This window comes from Maniola jurtina, chromosome 11 (genome assembly GCF_905333055.1).
Source record: "Maniola jurtina chromosome 11, ilManJurt1.1, whole genome shotgun sequence".
Classification (NCBI taxonomy): Eukaryota; Metazoa; Arthropoda; class Insecta; order Lepidoptera; family Nymphalidae; genus Maniola; species Maniola jurtina.
Window position 1 is genome coordinate 2,340,486 of NC_060039.1, and position 23,717 is coordinate 2,364,202.

Here is a 23,717-nt window from a genome sequence, read left to right on the forward strand (position 1 = left end):
ATCAGAGGAGCTCAAGCGATGAGATTTGCCCAGGGCTTTAGACCATCTGAAGTTAAATTTTTCACTCATATCTTGATTTCCTAGTCAGTTCGCGGTAACAAGATCCTATGAGCCGCGTATAAAGATTGTATCAGCTCGAGTAGGTATGCCGGTGCGTGGTGGACGCAAACGTCACAGGGGCGATCAGTAGACAACAACCGAACAACTGCACGTCATCGATGTCTGCACGTACTTAATTTGCGCTTTACTAGTTGTTTAAAATTGGTTAAAAGTACATCGATGTTAAAAGTCTATTTTTACGAAGCTATTATATTGATGGCTATTGATTTGCTGTTATCGGTTGAGGAGTGCCATCCTACAGCTCCAAAACTATTCAACAGGTCCTAAATTAATTTAAACAAGTGTAAATTAAAAATTTTCAACACCCCAGACAAATCATTTTCAAATAAATAATTATGTATATCAAGGCAACGTCCAACTTGACAGCTTGACATTTGTCAATTGACACTTGAATATTATGAACCTAAGGGTTATCTAACCTTCTTTTCTACAAGAAAACTAGAAAATAGCAGATAACTTTTAAACGGCTGAACCAATTTTTTTGGATTATAGCTAAGAACACTCTCGATCAAGCCACCTTTCAAACAAAAAAAGTAAATTAAAATCGGTTCATTCGTTTAGGCGCTACGATGCCACAGACAGATACACAGATACACAGGCACACAGATACACACGTCAAACTTATAACACCCCTCTTTTTGGGTCGGGGGTTAATAAAATATCATTAAAGCTTGGCTGAAACGCGCGTTGCAGCCGCGATCCGTCGGCGTTCCGCGTTGCAGTTGGATGTGATTCTAATTCTTTGTATTTTATTTTATAAACTGTCCGCGTACGCATTACGTTCAGTGTAGTATCCGTCGCGCATTGCGTGTGTTTCAGGCTTAAAAGCTTTTACCCAAATTTTCCGATAGATAGTGACTTTCGGAGTAAGTACCTACTTGATATTTCACAGTATCCACAGTCAATTTTAGACTTGCCTTTACACAAGTTTCCTGAATTCCCGTTAGAACTTAGAAGGATGACATTTATCTAAATAAACTTGAAAAGTAAAACATTATCTAAATAAAAAATTTCATCCAAATCATTAGAGCCGTTTACGAGAAAGCAATTATTATTTATATATCCATATCCGTACTAATATTATAAATCCAAAGTGTGTTTTACTGTCTGTCATATTTTTAAGGTCTATCCTTTTAGCTCAATCTTGACGAATTTAGGTACAGAAATAGCTTGTATCCTGGAGACGGGTTGAAGAAAAAAAAACGGTTTTAAAAAAACACTTATTTCAGACAAATGTTTTCAAACAAACAACAACCCTGTGCACACTATCTAAAAACTAGGTAGATACCATTCACAAATAGATATAGACTCGAAACAAGCTATCAATTCAACAAATCATGGCCGCGCGGAATTGCTTTAATACTTTATATACAACCGTGTAATTTATTTATTTATTTCCATTTAAAAACAAGTTTAGTGGCAAAAAATAGAACCGAAAATTAGCCCACTAAGATAATAAGTTTAGAAACCAAATCACGCGAACGAAGGCACGGGGAAAAGCTATGTAGTAAGTACACCTACAAATACCTCGAAAACACTAGTTTCTTTATCACTATTTGACATAAAATAAGTAAACTTTTTAATCCTGACACAAAACTTCCTCTGTAGCGCTTTTGGTAGTCGCACTTGAACGGATGTAGAATTTTAGAAACTAGCAATAGCCCCTCCCTTTACCATTAATTAACCATTTGGCTTAGAACAAAAAACACCACTTCGCTTATTACTTTGATCGCCTGCATTATACACTAATATTTTTTTGAAACAGATCTCGTCTCCGTAGTCAAAGAACACATAACAACTAAGTAACTAGTCGTACTTGATCCTAGCATGGAAATATTTTTGGTCAGTATGCCAAAGACTCATTTATAATCAAGGCGATAATCACAATAGTTCCTATCGCCAACACTCTCATTATTTTTTTCGAAACAAAGAGCAGCGAAAGACAAAATGTAGAGTAGCAAAAGGCAGATAAGTAAAACTTACGACTGTGTCCTAAAAGCGTAAGTACCAAAAAGTGGATCACAGAGATGTACGGATAAGCAATTTTACTGTGAAAATGTATTCAGAAAAAAATAATTTCATAGGTACAGACAAAAAAAGAAGATAAAATCAAAGTTTTTTATCAATATATGAAATATCAAATAAATGTAATTGCAATCGAAAACTGATAAGTATTCTAGTTTCATTAGCTACGTTCATGAGCTAGTCAGTTTGCAAGAACATCCTTTACAATTATTAAGTACTTTCCTTTATTATATCCATGGAGAAAGTGATGAAAAAAATCTTGGTAAGAAAACAAATCTGTCCACTGGGTGCAAATTCTTGTTTTATTTGCATAGATGTGGTGAAGCTACTTATTTGTTTTTAAAGAAAAAACTCTGGATTACAAATTACAAGATATTAAGTAAAAAAGTTGCGAGTTCATTTCTACGATCAGCTGTTTGCAGGGTTACCATATTGAAGTTTTAAACCATTTTTTAGTTTTCATTTATCTCCCACGGGTACCACGCTACAAGGCCCATTATTTTTGTGGTACATCTGCACATATCGGTCCTAATCTTTTATAGCGATAATAATTAATTAAAGCTTCCATCATTATTTAAATAAAATTAATGTACAGAAATCGTCCAGTTACAGTTTTACTATAGTTTTAACAGAGCTCTCTTCGTCACTTACTCCATACAATCGTAGTTCCCATTTCATTTGAATATTAAGCAACCAAAGTCCATGAAATTTTGCAGACATAGTCTAGAAACTAATATCTGTGTCTGTGGTGTTTTAGATTTTTCTAAAAATATGTAGTTTTAAAATTACAGGGGCTCAAAGATTTGTATTTTTCTTTAAAAAAAGGCCCAACTTTGTGCTCGTTTTTCTAGACAACGAAGCAATTTAATGAAATTTGGAAAAACCACAGACCTAGAAAATTTAATGAATATTATGTAGTAAAAAAAATTATCGTTATATATTTTATATTGTTATAATTATGTGGGAACTACGAAAACCAGAAATTACACCCAGAAATCTTGAAAATTTCGTGCTGTCTCGATTTGTGCAAGCGGGGTGGTGAAGTGCGGGGGACGACACGTGAAACTGACAGAAACTGACAGTCTAAACACACGGGCCACATTTAGACTGCACCCAACTCCAAACTTGTCGATAGGTCTAACTAAATACACTGGTACATTTCAACTTGCGTTAGACGTATGCGTTACCTACTCAGACGTTGCCTGTAGATAAAAATATGTCTCATGTTTGCTGGCAATAGCGCATGCATCAAACCCTGCAAGTTGCAACTCTCTTGCAACCTATTCCTCACGCAATACGCACAGCTTTAATATTATAATTTTTGACAATGTATACTATATGTAATGCCATATCACAGGTCACTCTCTGATTTATTGCTAACAATTTACTTCCAAATGCAAAGAAATCTAAGTGTGTTGAATTCACACTGCCCAATACCAGGACCTTAAATGACATAAATTCATTGATAAATAATCATATGTTGAAAATAAAGGAGAACCCCGTGTTTCTCGGTATAACGTTAGATGCAAAGCTTCTATGGAACACCCACATATCAACACTTGATGGTAAACTCAGCTCTGCTGCTTACACTGTTAGAAAAATTCGACAGGTACTGACGTGGAAACTGCAAAAATTGTATATTTTGCTTATTTTCACTGTATTATGTCTTACGGACTCTTGCTATGAGATAAAGCGGTAGATATTGAGAAAAAAATGTATTACAGAAAAGGACAGGACGTGCAATTTATAATTTAAAACCGCGCGCTGCCATACAATAAAAATATAAGGAAATAAGTACCTTATCTATTATCTTATAGTAGCTTCTAAATATATTTACAACTAGCTAATGCCCGCAGCTTCGCTCGCGTGGATTTAGGTTTTTAAAAATCCCGATCCTTTCATTTCCCAGAACAAAAGTTGCCTCTCCGTAATAGCCCGTCCCCGGGATGCAACTTGTTTCTGTATCACGTAAGAATATTTAAACGGATGATCCTTTTCAAATCCCGAGGGATCACCAGGATTTAGGAATGCAATTTCTTACAGCATCAGGGTTGAGGTCAACGACAAAGTGTTTACTTGGTATAGATACCTTCAATATCAATTAATAATCGACACTTTTTAAATCCCATTAGCTTTAGTAGTCAGGTCCCCTGCAACATCAGGGTTGAGGAGTTGGAATCCAAATTTTTTATTGAACAATGTCGCAAACTTTCTTTATCGATTAAAAAAACTACCCAAAATTACGCAGTTAGGTTACCTGCCAAATTTCATGGTTTTGAGTCAACGGGAAGTACCCTAGAGGTTTTCTTGACACACACGACAGACAGAGAGATAGAAAACAAAGTGATCCTATAAGAGTTCCGTTTTTCATTTTGAGGTACGAAACCCTAGAAAACGTAGGATCGGCATTCCGAACCAGTGGTAAATTTTTCTGACCATCCAAAAACACTTTGAAGTTTACCTAAAAGTTTACAGGAATAAAAATTTATCATTGTATTCCATTCCATTTCATTCTATTCCATTCTGTTCAAAGATAAATAGATAATAAAAATATTTGTCACCGAAACAATAATTTACGATACATCAACCAATATCAATTTAACTGATGACAATCTGACTATTACCAAAGTGAACGACTACTATAATATCTATTATATACGACTAACATAATATGTATTATAAATTGTGTGCCGTTTGCATTCTCACTAGGTTCTCATTAAGTTTGTTTTATTTGGTTAAACTTTCTGGCATTTATATTGTTATGACGTTTAGTTGGCAAATAGTCTCTTTATTGGCTGAAACTCTAAAATTCAGCCAATCACAACAAAGAAAATATTGTAATAATGATTGATGCAGCTTTCTGTAATTGAAAACAAAATATTTGACATTAACTTGAATGTGACAGTGTTTTCCGAATAGGGTTGCCAGAGGCCCCGTATTTTACTGGTTACCCCGTATTTCAGGATACAGAAACCTGTAATTATGAAAATGAAATACGGGGCAAATAAAACTAAATATTTTTAGGGTTCCGTAACTCAAAAGCAAAAAAGAACTCTTATAGGATCACTTCGTTGTCTGTCAGTCTGTCAGTCTTTCCGTCTGTCCGTCTGTCCATTTGTCCTTCTATCCGTCTGTCATGTGTTCATGAACAAATATTAGTATTTTCAATTTTCAAAGTAAGATAACTACATATATCAAGTGGGTTATCATATGAAAGGGCTTTACCTGTTCATTCTAAAACAGATTTTTATTTATTTTTATGCATATTTTTTTAATGCATAACAGTTTTTGATTTCTCGAGTAAAATGTCGGAAAAAATACCCGAATACGGAACCCTCGGTGCGTGGGTCTGACTCGCACTTGGCCGGTTTTTTACAAATTCAGCAGGAGCTGGCTGGCGAAATCCAACACTGACGTTATGTCCAGTAGAAAGAATATTTTCCTTTTGCGGCAATGCGTAGCCGAAACCCACTCGATATTGATCATGGTCGTAGCCAAGGCGGCGGGGCTTGGTTTGAGGATGTAAGCCTTTTTTTATACAAGTTAGCCCGTGACTTTAATCTTTTCTAGTGGTAAGTGATGATGCAGTCTAATTTCTTGGCCGTTAGGGCCATACTAACCATATAACTAGCCATGACCGAAGCCTCCCACCAGACCAGAAATTTCGAAATGGCGACTGCGCCTGGGAAGCCGTCAAAAACCTAAGCCTAAAATAATACTTACACTATTTCTTGCATTTGCTTACCAATTTTTTTTTGGAAATATATCAAACATTTCGCGCTCACTTCACTCGCGCTTTGAATGTCTATTACTTGGTGTAAACCCCGCAATTTCGTTTGCATGAATTTAGATTTTTAAAAATTCCGTGGGGGATTTTCCGGGCTAAAAAGCCGCCTAAAAAAATGTCTGGGATGCAAGTTACCTCTGAATAGTAAGTACCAAAATTTTGGTAAAGAAGATGGGCCGTGAAAGGGTAACAAATAGATAGGCAAATAGATATACTGTCGTATTCGTAATATTAGTATGGATAGGAAGCTTTAAAAATAAAATCTTGCTATGGCTACACTCGTTTCCCTTTCACTTTAATTTTTTCTGTATTGAACCAAAAACACTTACGCTCACTGCGCTCGCGCTTTTTTATTGTTGTATTTTATCTCACTGTCAAATTGAAAGGCGAAATTCCACTAACCAGGTAATTAGCCCATAAAGTTGAGCGAATGTTTTTTTCCTCATGACAGGATTCAGTTCCGGCCCTAATAAAACCTCTCCCGCAATCGATTCCTGGCTACAGCCATAGTATTGATACTGTGAAGGTGGAATTACAAATTAAATGTAATTTTAAGTTGAAATGAGAAGATTTTATGCATGAAATGTATAACATTTTGCTTTACAACACTAAGAGTTTTTAAAAGCTATTTAAATAAATAAATCTTTTATTTAAAACCACATTGCAAACACAGTTCACCAATCAAGATACGGCAACATACAGAGAAAAAATACAAAACTTATAAATAAACTGAAATATCTAAATAGGCTTTCCATGCATTTCAGAGAGAACCACCGCCTATATATATATTCTTCAAATACTTCAAAATTTCAAATTTCTTCAAATCTAAACCCCGTATTTTTGATGGTGGTAGCCTGTAAATCAAAAAGAGCCAGGTGGCAACCCTACTTCGACCTAGACAGAATGAAAAATTGTTTTCATTACTCGGTATGCCTACTGCCATAGTGTGACAGAAAGTGTGACGGTAGTTGTGACCTCTGATTGGCCGACTCTCTTTCACTATTTGCTAAAATTGATGATTGCAACAACAATTTTTTCTTTTTTGTAATCGAAAACAGAACACGGACGTCAAACAGGTTGACTAATTGCAATCATTTCTGACCGGCTAACATTGTTCCGCTAGTGGCTCAAACTCACTGTCGCAGCAAGAACATGGTAAATTCAGCCAATCACAGCAATTTGAAATTTGGTTATCACAAATGTACCGATCTAGGAACCGAGAATGCACGAACCAGGGCAGATAGAGATGAGAACAATAATATCATACGTAGGAAATCGACGGGGGATCGTTGGCAAGGATAGCCTTAAGTATGAATTGCGACGATCTCGATTATTCAATAGTCACAAGTTTCGTAATACAGCCACTGGATCTGGTTATTATTCTAAATCTATATTGGTCAGACCAGTTTGTGTTGAATAAATTATTTAAAATAAAACCTTATGCAAAAAAAAAAAACAATTAAGTGCGTGTCGGAGTCGCACATGAATCGATGTGTGCCGTACCATGGGTACAAGATACCACACTATAAATTATGTGTTTTTTATTTTATTTTAATTTGCATGGCGGCCATTTTGAAATTCTCCATGTTTTTTTTTGTGTGTGTGTGTGTGTGTGTGTGTGTGTGTGTTTGTTACTCCTTCACGCAAAAACTACTGAACGGATTTGGCTGAAATTCGGAATGGAGATAGATAATATCCTGGATTAGCACATAGGCTACTTTTTATCCCGGAAAACCAAAGAGCTCCCACGGGATTTCGAAAAACCTAAATCCATGCGGACGAAGTCGCGGGCGTCAGCTAGTAGTACAAAAAGTTACTCTAAATATTATTTTATAATATTTTGCTATGCATTATTGTTTAGTTGATGTGCCTTATAAACAGTAGGTATACAATGTTGGTAAGAACGTACAAATAGGCATGACAACCCTTGTACTAGTAAACACTGTATTTACAGTGGGTTGACTTCTCCCATTCCTAAGTAGTACTTAATTTAAAAATGTTAACATGGTGCGCTAATGGTCGGACATGCAATATATAACCTTAATTAGTATATAGTATGTTATAATATGTATACTAACCTAAATTAGGCAGGCCCCCAAGGAGTATTAGCCCAGGGCCCCACAAACTCAGGGTCTGTCCCTGCCTACAAAATAACTTTGTTCAGCTAGCTGTCTATCTTTCTACCGGTTGACAATGATGATGATGAGAAAACAAGGAACTTTTAGAAGTTCCTGTCCTATCTATCCGTTGATGTGGCACAGCCATTTTAAAAATATTTTTTTTAAATATTTAATTCAATTATGTAATGTATAATTATTTCAGAAATGGCCTTCACAGTTTACGTCACTTACCACTTTTTGTGATCAATTGTGTTAAATCAATTTCCTAGCCCAAGGTCGATGCAAACTATTGTATGTCGATGAAGGAAACGATCTTTCTATTTACACTTTTTCTAACAAAACAAGATTGGAATCATAGTCCTGTCAATGACGCGACTAAAGGAATGGTAAATGAATAAATGCCTAGCTAATTATAATTTATTAGCTTATGCCCACGACTTCATCCGCGTGGACTACACAAAAAACCCCTAATTAACTTCCTCAGGGGTTGAATACTCAAAAAATCTTTCTTAGCCGATGTGATGTGTAGGTACGTCACAATAGCTATCTGCATGCCCAGGTCGATCCGTCCTTGAGCTGTGCGTTTTTATATCAGTCAGTCAGTCAAATAAATTAAATTTCTCATTTCTGAGGATTGTGACCTCATAACCCACAAGAAACAGCCGGAGTCAAAGCAAATAGTAGGTACCTAAATAGGCGCCTGTTTCCAATAAATTACTTTTTGCAATTACTATAAAATTCGATACAATCTAATAGGAGCGCGCTCATTTTAACTTTACAAACGAAGGTTACAAAGTTGGAAAAAGAGATGTTTTATGTAAGATAGTCGATAAAGAATTTTAGAAAAATTAGGAACAGCTCTAGTCAGGTGATAAAAAGAGTCATTTCGGCACAGAAAATACAATAGGTATTATGAGGTAACACATTTTTCGAAAACTTGAACTTTGAAGCAAGTAGCTAGGAAACTTGCTGAAAATAAAAACCGGTCAAGCGCGACGCGAACTCGCACACGAAGGGTTCCGTACCATCGTACAAGAAATAATAATAATAAAAATAAATAGCACTTTATGGTGCGATGTGTTTATAATATATACTGTGGTAGGTACTAGTCAGGGGGCGACATCTAACGGCTAACTGTAACACTAACTATTAAAATAGGCGTGTTTGATTGTGCGCTTGAACCTGTTATAAATATATCTAAGTCCATAGTAGTTTTCTGAAGCTACGGTAGATTAATCAAACCTGCTATGTAAAAATTTTTATTAATTTAAAAAACACACACACATTTTTAAATCATTATTATTTGTAGTTATAGCGGCAATACAAATACACATTCTGTAAAAATTTCAACTCTCTACATATTACGGTTTACGAGATACAGCCCGCTGACAGACAGACGGAAGGACGAAGGCTTAGTAATAGGGTCCCGTTGGCCCCCTAGGGTACGGAACTCTAAAAAGCTGTATTACTTAAACAACGTTGAAACAATTATTAACCACCCCAAATATGGACTCTACATTCCACAATATATTTATTGATCGCCACCACCACCACTGTCCGACCACTCGCGTGCTAGATACTTTACCAAATCAAAACAGTAATTTTAGTATGAGTTCGCACATGTCAACACGGTTGATAAATTTCGAACATCGAAACATTTTGACATCGGTGCCGAAGTAAAAAGGATCTAAAGTCGTTTATTTAGTACTTGTGATTCTTATTTTACAATGTGACCTCTTGGGACTGTAGAGTGTTAAGATGCGTTCATCGCTGGGGACATAAGGCTTCTGGAGAGCGCCACCGCATACGGTCCTCTGTCTTCTTTATCCGCCCATTTTGTCGGTCCAGCAGGCTAGAGGTCGTCCCACACTGCGTTTAAAGGCCATGGGTTCTGCGACTGACATGGTCTGTCTATAGCCATTTTAGCTTGCTAATCCTCTGGGGTATCGGTTACTTTGTTTCTCCGATAATCATTATTTCTCCTTAAATTCTACCCTCAAAGAGACAACCAATACAGTCCACTCTAAAGCAAGCTGAGCAACCACTGAGCGACTTTTTTGTGAAAGAGGTCAGGTGTCTTTATCCCCGTTTTCAATCCCATACATTATCACAAGTAGAACTTAAGACTTAAGCTTTAGAATATCGAGCAGTTCAAGACATGAAGAAATTTTTAAAAATATGTAGGTCAGTCTCGTCGGGTTCTTCTATCCTTAAAGATGTATGGAAGAACTTGAAATATAAGAGATTAGGTTATTTTCACTCTGCTATAGTTTCAATATTCGAAATCTGTCAATATTGTCGAGTTGTACAAACTCATGCTAAGCCTAAAGGTGTGTATCGTTTATTTTTCCAGATGCCACCAAACGTGAACGACAACCTCCTACCTCAAGTGACGCCCGCGAAGATAGTGAGGAACGAGGACACCCGTGTTGAAGTCGAAGAAGTTACTGAGTGCGATTGCCGAGAAGTCCGCTTTGGGATCGGTTAGTTTTGTTTAGAATACACTAATGTTGGTCACGCGTACCTACTATTCGTATAACATCAGAGTATTGCTGTGTAGTGTGTGTGTGTACTACGTATTCGTACATTCGACGGTCATTTCTGCTTTACTTTATTTTCAACCTGAGATTCTAGCTAGGTATTAGAGCGTACCTTAAATTTGTCTCATTTTAACTCTAAATCTGAGCAAAGTGGATAATATTCTCTTAACAATCTACCGACTATATAGATCTCTTTTTTTTAATTATTTAGACTAGCGCTTGGCTGCAATCAGACCTGCTAGCAAGTGATGATGCAGTCTCAGATGAAGCGCGCTTGCCTAGAAGTTGCCTATTCACTCTTGACTTGAAGGTACCCATACCATTGAAGGTACCTAGGTGGAAGGGAAAACTAAATATAATCTTTAAAAAAACCTCATGAAATAAAACTTGCAAATCAGCTTGACCTTACTGCGTGTTTCTTTCATTGATTGTTCAGGAATTTTCAGGTGACGCCATATTCTCCAGTTTGGTGGTGGCGCCACAGGCGGTGAGCGTGTGGCGCGGCACGTGGGGCATCATGGAGCTGCACCCGCAGTGGTTCCCGCACGCGCAGATATACGTCCTGGGCATCGTCATTCACGTGTGCTTCGCTTTAATCAGGTAACTTCCAGAATCACAACTATTATAGTAATATAGGCCCCATAGAACTTCTTTAGAAATCCTTTTCAGATTAAATAATTATCAACTGAATGAAATAAAAACACAACTTGTAATTCTGCCAAGAAAGATTTCTCCAGAAATTCCATGGGACCTATTTATGCATAAAATAAATTCCAATGAAGACGAAGAAGCAGATAACAGCTTTTTAACCGACTTCCAAAAAAGGAGGAGGTTCTCAATTGTCAAAATCTTTTTTTTTTTAATGTATGGTCCCGGATTACACAAAGACCCCTGGACCGATTTGGATTTTTTTTTTGTTTGAAAGGGTATACTGTGCAGGTGGTCACATATAAATTTGGTGAAGATCTGATGAATATCTTCGGAGATGGAGAACAGAACTCCTCAATAAGAGCAAATTGCTCGCGATCAGTGAAATAGCTTAGTAAACAGTAGGGTTTTAACTGGGCATAGCATATTATAGTACCTAAAGTGGAGCCACAAAAAATTGTGAAATAAAAAAATTTCAAAAGAAAAATAAAACAGACTTTAAAAACCACAAACACTAAAAAGTAAAAAATAATTTTTATTTAGCTACACGTGTAATGTACCTAGGTATGAAGTCGGGCGAGCTTCATTCTTGGATTTCTAATTTTGTTTTATTATGCTCGCTCGTACATACCTAGGTACATTAGACGTGTAGCTAAACAAAAATTATTTTTAACTTTTTAGTGTTTGTGGTTTTTGAAGTCGGTTTTATTTTTCTTTTGAAAATTTTTTAAGGCACACGCTTGAGCACAATCACACCTGATGGAAAATGATGATATGGTTTAAGATGGGATGCGTTTACTTTGATTTAAGTAAAGTGTAGAAAGAAGTTCAAAGCTACAATTTGTATTATGGACGGATTTCAGATCGCAGCTCCTAGCACGATCCAAGAATGCGTGGGGCGAAGGGCGGGCGGGCAGGTGGCTACGCGAGCGCGTCTTGAGCCGAGTATACACTTATATCTTCCTGCTCGCCTGCATTATGCACTGGCGCGGCGGCTGGTGGCTTCTGGACGGCCTGATTGACGCCATCTTTCCTGATCGTGACAACCCTCGAAGGTACTACTTCAACAATGATAAATCCAATATAAGTCTCAATAACTCAACTGTAAATACTAAAACCCAAAAATGTGATGATTCTCAACCCGTTGCACTATTATCGTACTTTTCCAATCCTACCACAAGCTTCAGTTTAGTGGAGGGAAAGAGGAATATTAATATTTAAGATAGTTCTTTTTAAAACAAGGATAGTTGAAAAAAAAAACAAGACTATATCAACTATGATAACATTACACTACTTTTTTCAAGACAGAGTCAAACTTTGCTTCTGTCGAGTATTCCATGAGACTTCACGACTTTTTTATTTCCAGGGCATTCCTATTAGCAGGCATCACAGTCCTCCTCTACTGCTGCATAGCCAGTCTCCGCTCCTCACGCAACATGCTCGCGCCGCCTTACTTCCTCGTGACTGACGGCAAGGAGCCCACCTACATATTCGCCACCCGGTTCCAGAAGAAGGTGAGCTACTTCCAGGGCATTACCGGGCATTATAGGCCCTACATACAACAGGTGTATTTATGTTAGACTATATCAGAAGACCGCAAGAAAACCAAGGTTGCCATTGCAACAAACCATTTGAAAGCTGAAGTGGCAGAAGGCAGGCCACACAAGTAAGCGAAATGTAACGGGACATGACACACTCTAATGCTCATGTCCCGACTCCTGTTCCATTCAGTAAGTAATCGTTGATTGCTTTGCACTTAAAATTATAGACAAGCATGTATGTTTGTATACCTGGGACACACAATCATGCTAGGTAGGTAAAATATCGAGAAAGAGTTCCGCCGAATCTAACATGGCTGGGCAGCATTCGGGAAGGTTCAAGATTTCTTCTCGTCCAAAATTCTTCAGTGCTTGAAGACCAAGTCTTCGAACAATGCGTGTTGTCAGTGATCACATATAGATCCGAGACATGGTCACTAGTTATGGGCATCATAAGCTCGAGTCACTCAGCGGGAGATGGAGAAGGCTATGCTTAGATTTTCTCTACGTGATGAGATCAGAAATGAAAAGATTTGTAGGAAAACCAGAGTAACTGACATAGCTCAACGTGTTGCGAAGCTGAAGTGGCAATGGGTAGGGCAAATAGTTCGAAAAGCTGGTAGGTACTGGTAGATTCTACATTAATTTTGATTGATACAATATGTAGCAATATTTACCTAATCGTAAAACATGTAACTTATTAATAGGTATGTAGATACATTATTCAAATCGGCTTCATAATAGCCACTCTCACTATAAAAACCGTTTATTAGAAGCATCTTGTTTTCGATAGGTGATAGGAATTATTGATAACTGAATTGTCTCGTCTTGACTGATGATCTTTCAAAGATTGAACTGGAATGTCAGACCGGAAATCAAGCATTTGGTGCAGGCTATCTCAAAAACTAAACTAGTTAGGACTATCAAATTTCGATATATTATGTACCATATTATAATGTATTTAAACAACTAATACTGAAAACAACGATTTATACAAGTGTAAATTAAAAATTTATAACACCCTCGACAAGCGAAGGTTATTACAGTAACTAGAAAAGAGCTGATAACTTTCAATTAACGGCTGAACCGATTTTCTTGGATTATAGCTAAGAACACTCTCGATCAAGCCACCTTTCAAACAAAAAAAAACTATATTAAGATCGGTTCATCAGTTTAGGAGCTACGATGCCACAGACAGATACACAGATACAAACTTATAATACCCCTCTTTTTGGGTCGGGGTTCAACATACAAACGAACATATTTTGGGTTTTTCTTTCACGGGTTGTTGCAATGTTCTAGCTCGGAAAAATATTAATATTTCATACGTCCAAAATATGATGTTTTTTATTATGCGCGGAACCCTAAAAGAGCGAGGCCCGACTCGCACTTGACCGGTTTTATTAAAATGACTGTGACACAATACAAGTGTAGCTAGATATAATAATTATTATTGATGGCTATGGCTGTGACAGACAGATAGACGGGACTGGATGACATTGTAAGGGATCCTTGTTTTAGTACAGAACCCTAAAAATCAAAATTTACGCGGGTGAAGTCGCAGATATAAGCAAATAATGATAAGAATATTTTGATTTGCATTCCCAATGCACACAGTTGCAATCAAATCAATAACATCTTTCTTATCAACATTATTATCGAATATTACTCTACATATTTTGATATTTTGATAAAGCAGCCGATGACACTACGGGAAAGTATTATTTTTTTCGTAGAACTCATGTTATCGCTTTGAAATCTCATCAATCATGCATAGTAAATTGTCATGTCTACACTGAAAACAGAGCTCATAGTAGGAATAAGTACATACAAGACTTATCTTCTTACCGTATAAGACTCTTTTTACAGGTTGACACAGTTTATTCCAGCGCTTTTTCTGCTTGAGGCATGGTGGCATTAACACTCAAGTGAAGGAATCGCCAGGATTAACTCTTAGGTATAACATGTGGGGTGTGGCATAATTTAAAAAAAAAAAAAAAATTTTATTTCTTTAAATTTATTTTCAAATCTTCTTCTTTACTGTAGTATGATCCTGGAAGAATTTTCGTATAATATGTAAACTTTGATGATCTACCCAAGTGAATACAAAAAAAGATTCCGACGAATTGAGAACCTCCTCCGTTTATGCTCGCAATCTTATATACGTATGTATGTAATTAATAGATATTTAGCCTATGGGCTAAGAATGAACGAGGAATATAATAATGGGTCTGGCGATCAATTTTAGTTAGAGGTACTAAAATAATCTAGAAGAAATTGGAAGAAAAACTGATATGACATACGGTCAATGCGCTGTGCGTCCCACACCCCGTACCCAGGGAAACAGCATCACTCCATCAGATCTCTTGACATTATTCCAACGCAGCGCAGGAATCATATCTATCTATGGTAGTAAGAAATATTTTAAAATTAGTGAGATAATGAAAATCAAAGAGCGCTTTACCGCTTGAAATTTTTATCAGAATAGGTTATGTGATTGTGATGTAATAATCCGACCGAGCCGCCAACTTAACAATCCTCAGACTTTATAAAACTTTAACGTCTTACCTTGTTGGCGATCACAATGGATCAGAGACGGTCAAAGTGATACAGGGTATACAAGAACCTGTATAGCCTCAAAGTAAGAAAAGAAGGACTTCTTTCAACTACTGGATTGTCAAAGAACAAAAGAATGCGCTCTTCTTTTATAGTAGAGATAGATACATCAAACAAGTCATAATTTTTAAAGAGCCACGACTCCAAACATGTCTTATCGTAACATCTTGATAGGTACACATTTTTTTTTAAATTATATGTATAGACTACTTAGCGCTTGGCTGCAATCAGACTTGCTAGCAAGTGATGATGCAGCCTAAGATAGAGCGCGCTTGCCTAGAAGTTGCCTATTATAATATTATGTACATTGATATCAATAATTTGGTACCGTATTATTAATAACCACCATTTTTGCCCGTGACTTCTCTAATTAGATAATTAAGGTTTCTTTAAATTAAGTAGGATTTGTTTTCTGTTTGTTGTGAGATAAAAAATGTTATGCTATGTTCGCTTCCAGATTGTAATTTATCTCTGAGGCAATTTGTACTTTTTTAAGTTAGGTCAACAGTTTAGCAGAGATAAGGTATCACGTAGACACAATCGCTTTTATAATGTTACTAGATAATGCTTGCGACTTCGTCCGCAAAAGTTTCGGCAATTTAAAAATCCCTTTGATTTTCCACGATCAAGAGTAGCCTATATTCCTCTCGGGGATGCAAGCTATGTTCCAAATAAATGATGTCCGTGACTTCATCGATGTGTAGGTAGGTATGTAGGTTTTTTAGAAATCCTATAGGAACTCTTTGATTTCTCGGGACTAAAAGTAGCCTATGTCCTTCCTCGGGATGCAAGATATTTCTGTATGGGAAAATTGGTTAAACAGAGGGGTCGTAAAAACTAGCAGACAGACAATTTTCGAATTTATAATATGTATCAGTGTGGATAACAGGAGAAAGTCGTCTCCCCTGGAATCTAGAGGGAGACATCCCAACGAGCGTGCGTCAGCGCGCGGGACGCGATGATAATCTAATTGTAATTCATATTATTCAAGTCGTAATCTGTAGTCGTAGTGAACCCGTGGCTCTGCGCACTCGCTCCTCCGCAATGCGTGGAAGCACGGCCGGGCTCGGCGACTCGGTCGCGGGCGGCTCCAAGACGAGCGGCGCACTGCTCGAGTTCGCGGATGTGGTCTTCGCTAGTGTGATAGTGGCGCCGGCGGTGGTCACCTACTGGAAGTCGACGTGGTCGCTCATGGACCTGTACGTGCTGACCGCGTGGCCCGTGGCCAGCGCGGCGGCGTGCGCGGCCTTCGGTCTGTGCTGCGACCTGGTGTTCTGCGTCTTCCAAACCCAGCTCAGCAAGCACCTGCGGCCGGCGCGCCGCAAGCTGCTGTACTACGTCGTGTCGAGGATGTACACGTGCGTGGCCGGCGCGGCGTGCGTGGGCGCCTGGCGCGGCGTGTGGAACCTGCTGAACGAGTGCACGGGCGACAGCGCCAGGACGCTCATGTCCACGACGGTGGCGGCGACGCTGTCGCTCGCCGCGCTGAGAACCTTGCGGAACATCTGCGCGGCGCCCTTCGCCGTCGCAGTCGATTCGCCCCAGGACTATTTCAATGTCCCCACAATGTTCCGGACGGTTAGTAAATTTACTAGAAGTTAAAGAAGAACCCCAAACATTTGATGCCCCTTACTGTTAGTACATTTATAATTTCATACTAAGTATTATGTGAAAGTGTGTCTGTCTGTTACCTTTTCACGGGTCAGCAGTTGAACTAATCATGACGGAATTTCGCAGAGAGATACTTTGCACCCTGGAGACGAATTTATAATCTTTTTATCTGAGAAAATCAAAGAGATCAATTCAACCTATTTACACGAAAGACGCAGCTACGAGTATATTGGTGTATCTATGCATACGTTAAAATAAAAATCTTCGACTAGTTATTGTGTTGTCCCTCACACTGATACAATTCACCCTGACACTGTTCAGACGCTTAGTAAAGGTATAGTATGTACAACATTGATGTTGAAACTCCTGTCTTCTAGTAAGCCAATGAAAAGCCGGTCAAGCCTAGATAAGCAACATTTTTATCTCTATGTCTCGTAGCTATTTCATCGAATAATTAGATATTTTGGTTCAGATTAAAATCAAAGAGTTGATAAGCATCTGTAACAACCAGACGGGGAATAACAGGATGTTACACCTACCTCAATTATCTACTATGTTTATATCTCTATACTAGATAATATATGTTATCATTAGGTATTACAGAACAGATTTTTGATTGATCCTATATCAATAACACTGATAAAATACTTTCACAATAATCTGAGTAAGAGTTTCACGTGCTTTATAATAATCCCACTAAAGAGTTATCAAGTCAAAATAATATTTATTAGAACTTTTGAAAAAAATCTTCAAACTCAGGCCTCATGGCATTTTTGAAGCTTATTCATGTGAAGGCAACGACGTTATTATAAGCTGTTATTGTTTATTGTAAAATCTTGTTCTCTGTTAGGTTTTTGTATATTAGGGTCCGTCATGTGGAAATAAAACAACAGGGTAAAATAGGGAGAAAAGCGAACGCAAAATTACTTTCGAATACGCCTTCTTTTTCAAGTTATAAATTTTGTCTTTAATTCAAATATAAGTAAATAGTAAAAACATTCGAAGTAGATTTACTTGAAAATATATTTTCACAGAAATGGCATTTACCCACTAACGATAAGGAAGAAAAAAAATTACAAATAGTTTGGCTTCTCTAAAAGTTCATGGAAATAGTGAACAAAAGTAACCCATTTTTAGCGAAATACATTTATCAATTAGGCAGGCAGGTCCTCTATTAATTATTATCAGTTAAAACATACTTAAAACAATTATACAACTGTGTTAAAATGACGGAGTTTGAATGGTAGTATATTTGTTTGAATCAGACCTTATCATCACCTATCATCTAATGATAACAGTGTTCTGCTTTCGTTAAGCTTTTCACTTTTATGGCGGGTTTTTACGAGATGAGCGAATATTAGTAGGAGTTCAATTCATCACCATCATCATCAACTCATCACCGGCTCACTACTGAGCACAGGTATCCTCTTAGAGTTAGAAGGCTTTATAATCATAGTCTACCACGCTAACCGAGTGCGGATTGGTTTCACACAGCTTTGATAAAGTAACTCTCAGACATGCGGGTTTCTTGAAGAGGTTTTCCTTCACCGTTAAAGCAAGTGATATTTATTGAAGTCGGTTAAAAACGCACATACAGTTAATACTTCCCCTATAGTTAGTTATAGTAATTGTTATAGTGGAATTAATGAATGAATGAAAAAACTTTTATTGTGCACCACAAAAGTATTAATACAAATAATAAATTTATGGAGTTCAAATTATTATCACAGGCTAACAAGGTTTTGCGGGATGATAAAGAGTTGTAATATCAAGAAGTACCCATGCAAGAAATACTCTCAAAAAATCGAGCTGTGAATCCTATGTACGTAATATGACATATGTTTCACAGCTCGATTTTTGAGATATGCTCATGGTGCGTTTGTTGGATCATAATGAATGTGCGCGACTACATTGTCTACTTTTCAGTATTGATGGGGATTTGGTTTATTGTAACAACATCAACGATATTAAGCTTCCGGAATTTATTTTACATATTTCTTCTTATCTTAAGTAGGTATACCTACTTTGCCAACATGTTTTTTGACCCCCGCCCCAAAAAGAGGGGTGTTATAAGTTTGACGTGTGTACCTATCTGTGTATCTGTGTATCTTTGTATCTGTCTGTGGCATCGTAGTTCCTAAACTTATGAACCGATTTTAATTTAGTTTTTTTTGTTTAAAAGGTGGTTTGATCGAGAGTGTTCTTAGCTATAATACAAGAAAATCGTTTCAGCCGTTTGAAAGTTATCAGCTCTTTTCTAGTTATTACCGTAACCTTCACTTGTCGGGGGTGCTATAATTTTTTAATTTACACTTGTTGCTTCATCAATCAGCTTGACCTGTGACATAGGCTGCATCAATCTCGACAGTAATTTATACTGATATTATGAATTCTAAAGAATATCTAGACCTATACCTGTTATCTTTTCACGGCCCATTTTGGCAAAAGGTACAGAAATAGCTTAATAATAGTGAAAATACGCAGTACAAATACAGTACAGAATAGATAATAGGTATAATTAGCGTAGGGTACCTTTTGTCCCGAAAAATCAAAGAGTTTCCATGGGATTTTTAAAAAACCTAAATTCAAGCGGTCAAATTTGCGGAAATCATCTAGTAGGTATAACAATTAATAATAATCTGTAATATCTCATTTTAGAGCAAATAGTACCTATGACGAGAAAAACTACTATGAATAAGAATTATAGCACTTTATCATACTGTCACTAACGCTAAGATAGGATACTGTTATAATTATTTATATTAAATGTACCTTAGTGCATTGTTAAATCTATACGCTACTGGAAGTGCGCTCGTCCGCTTTCGCGATGAAATTGCGAAAAGACAAAAGTTATAGAATTTTATATATTTTATAGTAAAAAATAGACAGATACAGTGTTTACTTTACAGTGTACAAATAAGAGTGTCTAAATGTTTGAGTGTTTAGTTATAATGAAGTCAAAACTCTTCGTGTCCAGTTGGTTAAGTAGTACCAAAAAGTGGACCTGAAATTGTAACAACCTAATTCATAATAGTTAGTTTCTATATTTTTCGTACAGAAGATCTTAAAAGATAATAAGAGATAAAGTTGTTGTAACCGAATACAATAATATTATAATATCACGGGTAATTCTCGTATTTAATTTATATACTTAGTACATACTACTAGATGATGCTCACGACTTCATTTGCGTGGATTTAAAAATCCCGTGGGAACTGTTTGATTTTCTGGGATAACACGTAGACAATATCCTTCGTGAGGATGCAAGCTATTTCTGTACCTTTCATTAAAATTACACGAATGATCGTGAAAACAGACCGATATAATATTAAACACGAAGCGGCACAGGCTACTAGATAATATTGATGCGGGGTTTACGCACATTTTGACACCTACGAGGCTCGAGCTTACTTCAAAAAATAAAAGATTCCGACAGATTAATAACCTCCACCTGGCCCGTTACCACACCGTTACCAAGTTTGGAGATAATATATACAAATATATTTGACATAAATCGGGCATAAAGACATGTTATTATTTTTTACCGCACCAACCCGTTCCTTAACGACTCCGCTCACTAACCGTTTTCTGGAAACGATAAGACCCCCTTTGCACGCTAATGCAAAAGTTTAGTGTTTTTCCTTTTGTATATAATATTTCTCTCTTCGTTCATGTTAATGTGTGTGTGTGTGTGCGCAATAAAGTATTCAAACAAAACTAAGCAAAACTAGTTGACACTGGTATTCAAACTTGTGTAGAGTAGTTTTATATTCCTGACTTTATTATCTGTCAAAAAACGTACCATGCCTTTTAGTTATATGATATGCAAACGACATTGAACCTAAGGGTGGTAAAGCAATTTTATGGTCGATGTTAGAAATTTAAAAATACAAGAATTGCTCATAATATTATTATTGTATTACATTACAACTAAGATAACAAATCATTAAGACGTGTATATACAAGTTTGTCATATATTATTATTATGTTTATTATTTCTGATTACAATCGGCGATACAGGAAATGTCGGGCTATTTTATTATTAGAAAATAAAATTTGGTTATTCACCTGTCAAACGCCGTGAAATCAATGATGTACACATATCATTTAATTATTATCAGCTACTTTACAATTTATCTTCAGTATCCGGATGTCATAAATATAAATCGATTTAGGGTTCTTTTGCAAAAAGAAACAAAAATTTATCTACATTTCCTACTCACTTATCAAAGGTACTTTTAAGTAAACTAATGTTTTATAACATATTTTAGAATCAACATAAGCTTAAATACGCGTATGAACTTATATTTTCAAAGCTGAAGCATATAGTTATTAAAACATTGTTTTTTAAAAAAAAAATCTATAAATACAGAACACCTATTTGTTTAGGACTTTATCTGGCTTGGACGAGTGCAATATAATATATAAAACCGTGAAATTTCAGATTTATCCATATTGCATTGGAAAATCGCAAATATTTGACGGGTATTTCCTAGTAATCTTATTTTCAATCTTTTCCTTATTTTTTATCTTTTCATAATATATTCGAGCAACGAGCAGTTGTGTTTTATTTTTTGTTCGATAAAATTATGATATCGCGGAAGTTAAAATCGCATCGTTAAAAAATTCTTGTTAAATCTCGAAATAATTTTATGGCGCCAATCTATCATTTCGTTCGGAAATACAAAGAACTGGAAACTAAATACTTCGGGAGCCAGAGCCGAGGGATTTCTTGACAGCGACGAAAAGACAGGAACGAAAGTGTAACTTGAAATTTCGCGGGATTGTCTGGATCGTACTTCATACAGTTCAGAACATAGTTAATTCCTGTAACAAGTATATTCACGTCTACATTGGAGCCTGCACACTCAATCGCCAGATATGCGGGGAAGCACTATTTTGATCGTGGAATCATTCGTCGGGCCGAAGACCGATGCAGTCTTGGAGGTCGTCGATATCCTGTTCACAGTTTTCATAGCGGGGCCTTTGATAATAATTTACTGGAAGGCAACATGGGCTTTGATGGACCTATATATTTACCCGGATGATCGTTTTCTAAGCGCAATATGGACCACCGCTTTCGGAATAATATTCGGCCTCCTGTTATCTTTTTTTCAAGAATTCGGAAAAACGAAATTAAATCCCGATGCAGGGAAGGCGAAGTACTTGATCTTAACGAGACTGTACACTTGTTTCGCGGCCATAGTGAACGTTGCAGCCTGCAGAGGCGTGTGGAACCTACTTGAATTCCTCCTGCAAGATACTCGGTCGATTTTCATGTCGACAATTGCATCCACGCTGGCTGTAATGGCTTTAAGGACTCTGAGAAACGTGAATTCGGCGCCTTTTGGCATAACAGTTGATGCAGCGGAAGACTATTTTGAGGCGCCTACGTTTTACAAAACGGTACGTACACAAAATATTTCTCGGATAATTTTCTTTCTATTTTAAATCCCGAGTGTGTTATCTATCTGGCACAGTGTGGTAGGCAAACTCTCTTAGGAAACATTTCCTTTATTCACTTCTTATAAAAACAATAATGCCATAAATAGTTAAATTTTTCGGACAAACGTGAATTTAAAAAAATTGTAGGCCTTGATCATTTATTAATATCGTAGCCGAGCGCTACGCCGTTTCGTAGCACCACTGAAATCTGTGACAGGTTTTATAATCAAATCGCACCCGTTGGCCTACTATGATATTACTTGTGGCTGTAATTCGTCAAGTGTCAAGATTTCTATGAAATTTTTGTATGATAATATATGAATATTTGTTTGGGTCACTTCCGCACTCATTAGTAATTCGTAGCCACTTGCTACATCGTAGCACCATAATCTGTAACTAAAACAGAAAGAGAAATGGAAAAGATTTTTAATCAAATAAAATTTTTCGAAATACTTTTAAATCGCCACCGAAATTTTGAGAACATAAATTCAAATTCAAATACATATTTTTTATTTCACGTAACTAAACTGCGTCTCTACGCCGCGGTTTAATCCAAAGCCAAAAACATTTATTATTATTATACATTTGCTAGATATAACGTACTCATACGATAATATCTATTTATCGGATTTTCGTTTGGCGGTGTACATTAATAACCTTACATCTGTCATAATAACTAATTAATTAAGTAATTTAAAATTACAGTAATTAATCCTTATTATGACAAGCCGTATCCATCCTTCATACTGCATGTAATACACTATTTACATACGTAATATTAGATGAAGTCCACGACTCCGTCAACATGGATTTAAGTTTTTAAAAATCCTGTGGGAACTCTTTGATTTTCCGATATATCAAATAGCCTATGTCCGTCTGTAAGCCGCAAACTATCTGTGTTAATCAACATTTAACACTCACAGCTAGTTCGTGAAAATTTTGACATACGTTCTTGTACCATGAAGATTACCTTTACACTTGTTCAGTAGATAGGTAGGTATTTATTTGCAAATGTTATCAATGAATGATACGGCAATATTTGCATTTCCCATTGCTCGTAAGTAGCATAATATTATGAGATTGATTAAAGTTGGATTAGGTATTACAGCGTCAATGAACAACAGCTGTTCATATGAAATCTTTACAATGCGTACTTCTGGTTTTGACGTAGCAATATAATGTAGCTTAGGTACAACTCAGTTATATTATGTACATTTTTTGGCCTTACAATAATCCCTGTTTGACTCATGTGGCCTTCGGTTGGACA

General features: G+C 36.6%; 1 protein-coding gene across 10 annotated transcripts in view; it reads left to right on the forward strand.

Moving 5' to 3' along the window:
* The window catches only part of LOC123869297, a 39,724-nt gene that overhangs the window by 1,326 nt on the left and 14,681 nt on the right, over positions 1–23,717 (forward strand). For 2 of the 10 annotated variants that reach the window (XM_045912157.1, XM_045912159.1), the window contains 4 exons: positions 10,406–10,535; positions 11,039–11,192; positions 12,104–12,295; positions 12,607–12,754. In XM_045912157.1, the coding sequence (XP_045768113.1) occupies positions 10,406–10,535; positions 11,039–11,192; positions 12,104–12,295; positions 12,607–12,754 (624 nt within the window). Of the gene's footprint in view, positions 1–965; positions 987–1,885; positions 1,923–2,365; positions 2,408–7,407; positions 7,441–8,329; positions 8,439–10,405; positions 10,536–11,038; positions 11,193–12,103; positions 12,296–12,606; positions 12,755–16,326; positions 16,973–21,265; positions 22,412–23,717 lie in introns of those variants that run through there. The other 8 variants (XM_045912160.1, XM_045912161.1, XM_045912155.1 and 5 more) reach the window with 8 other exon arrangements.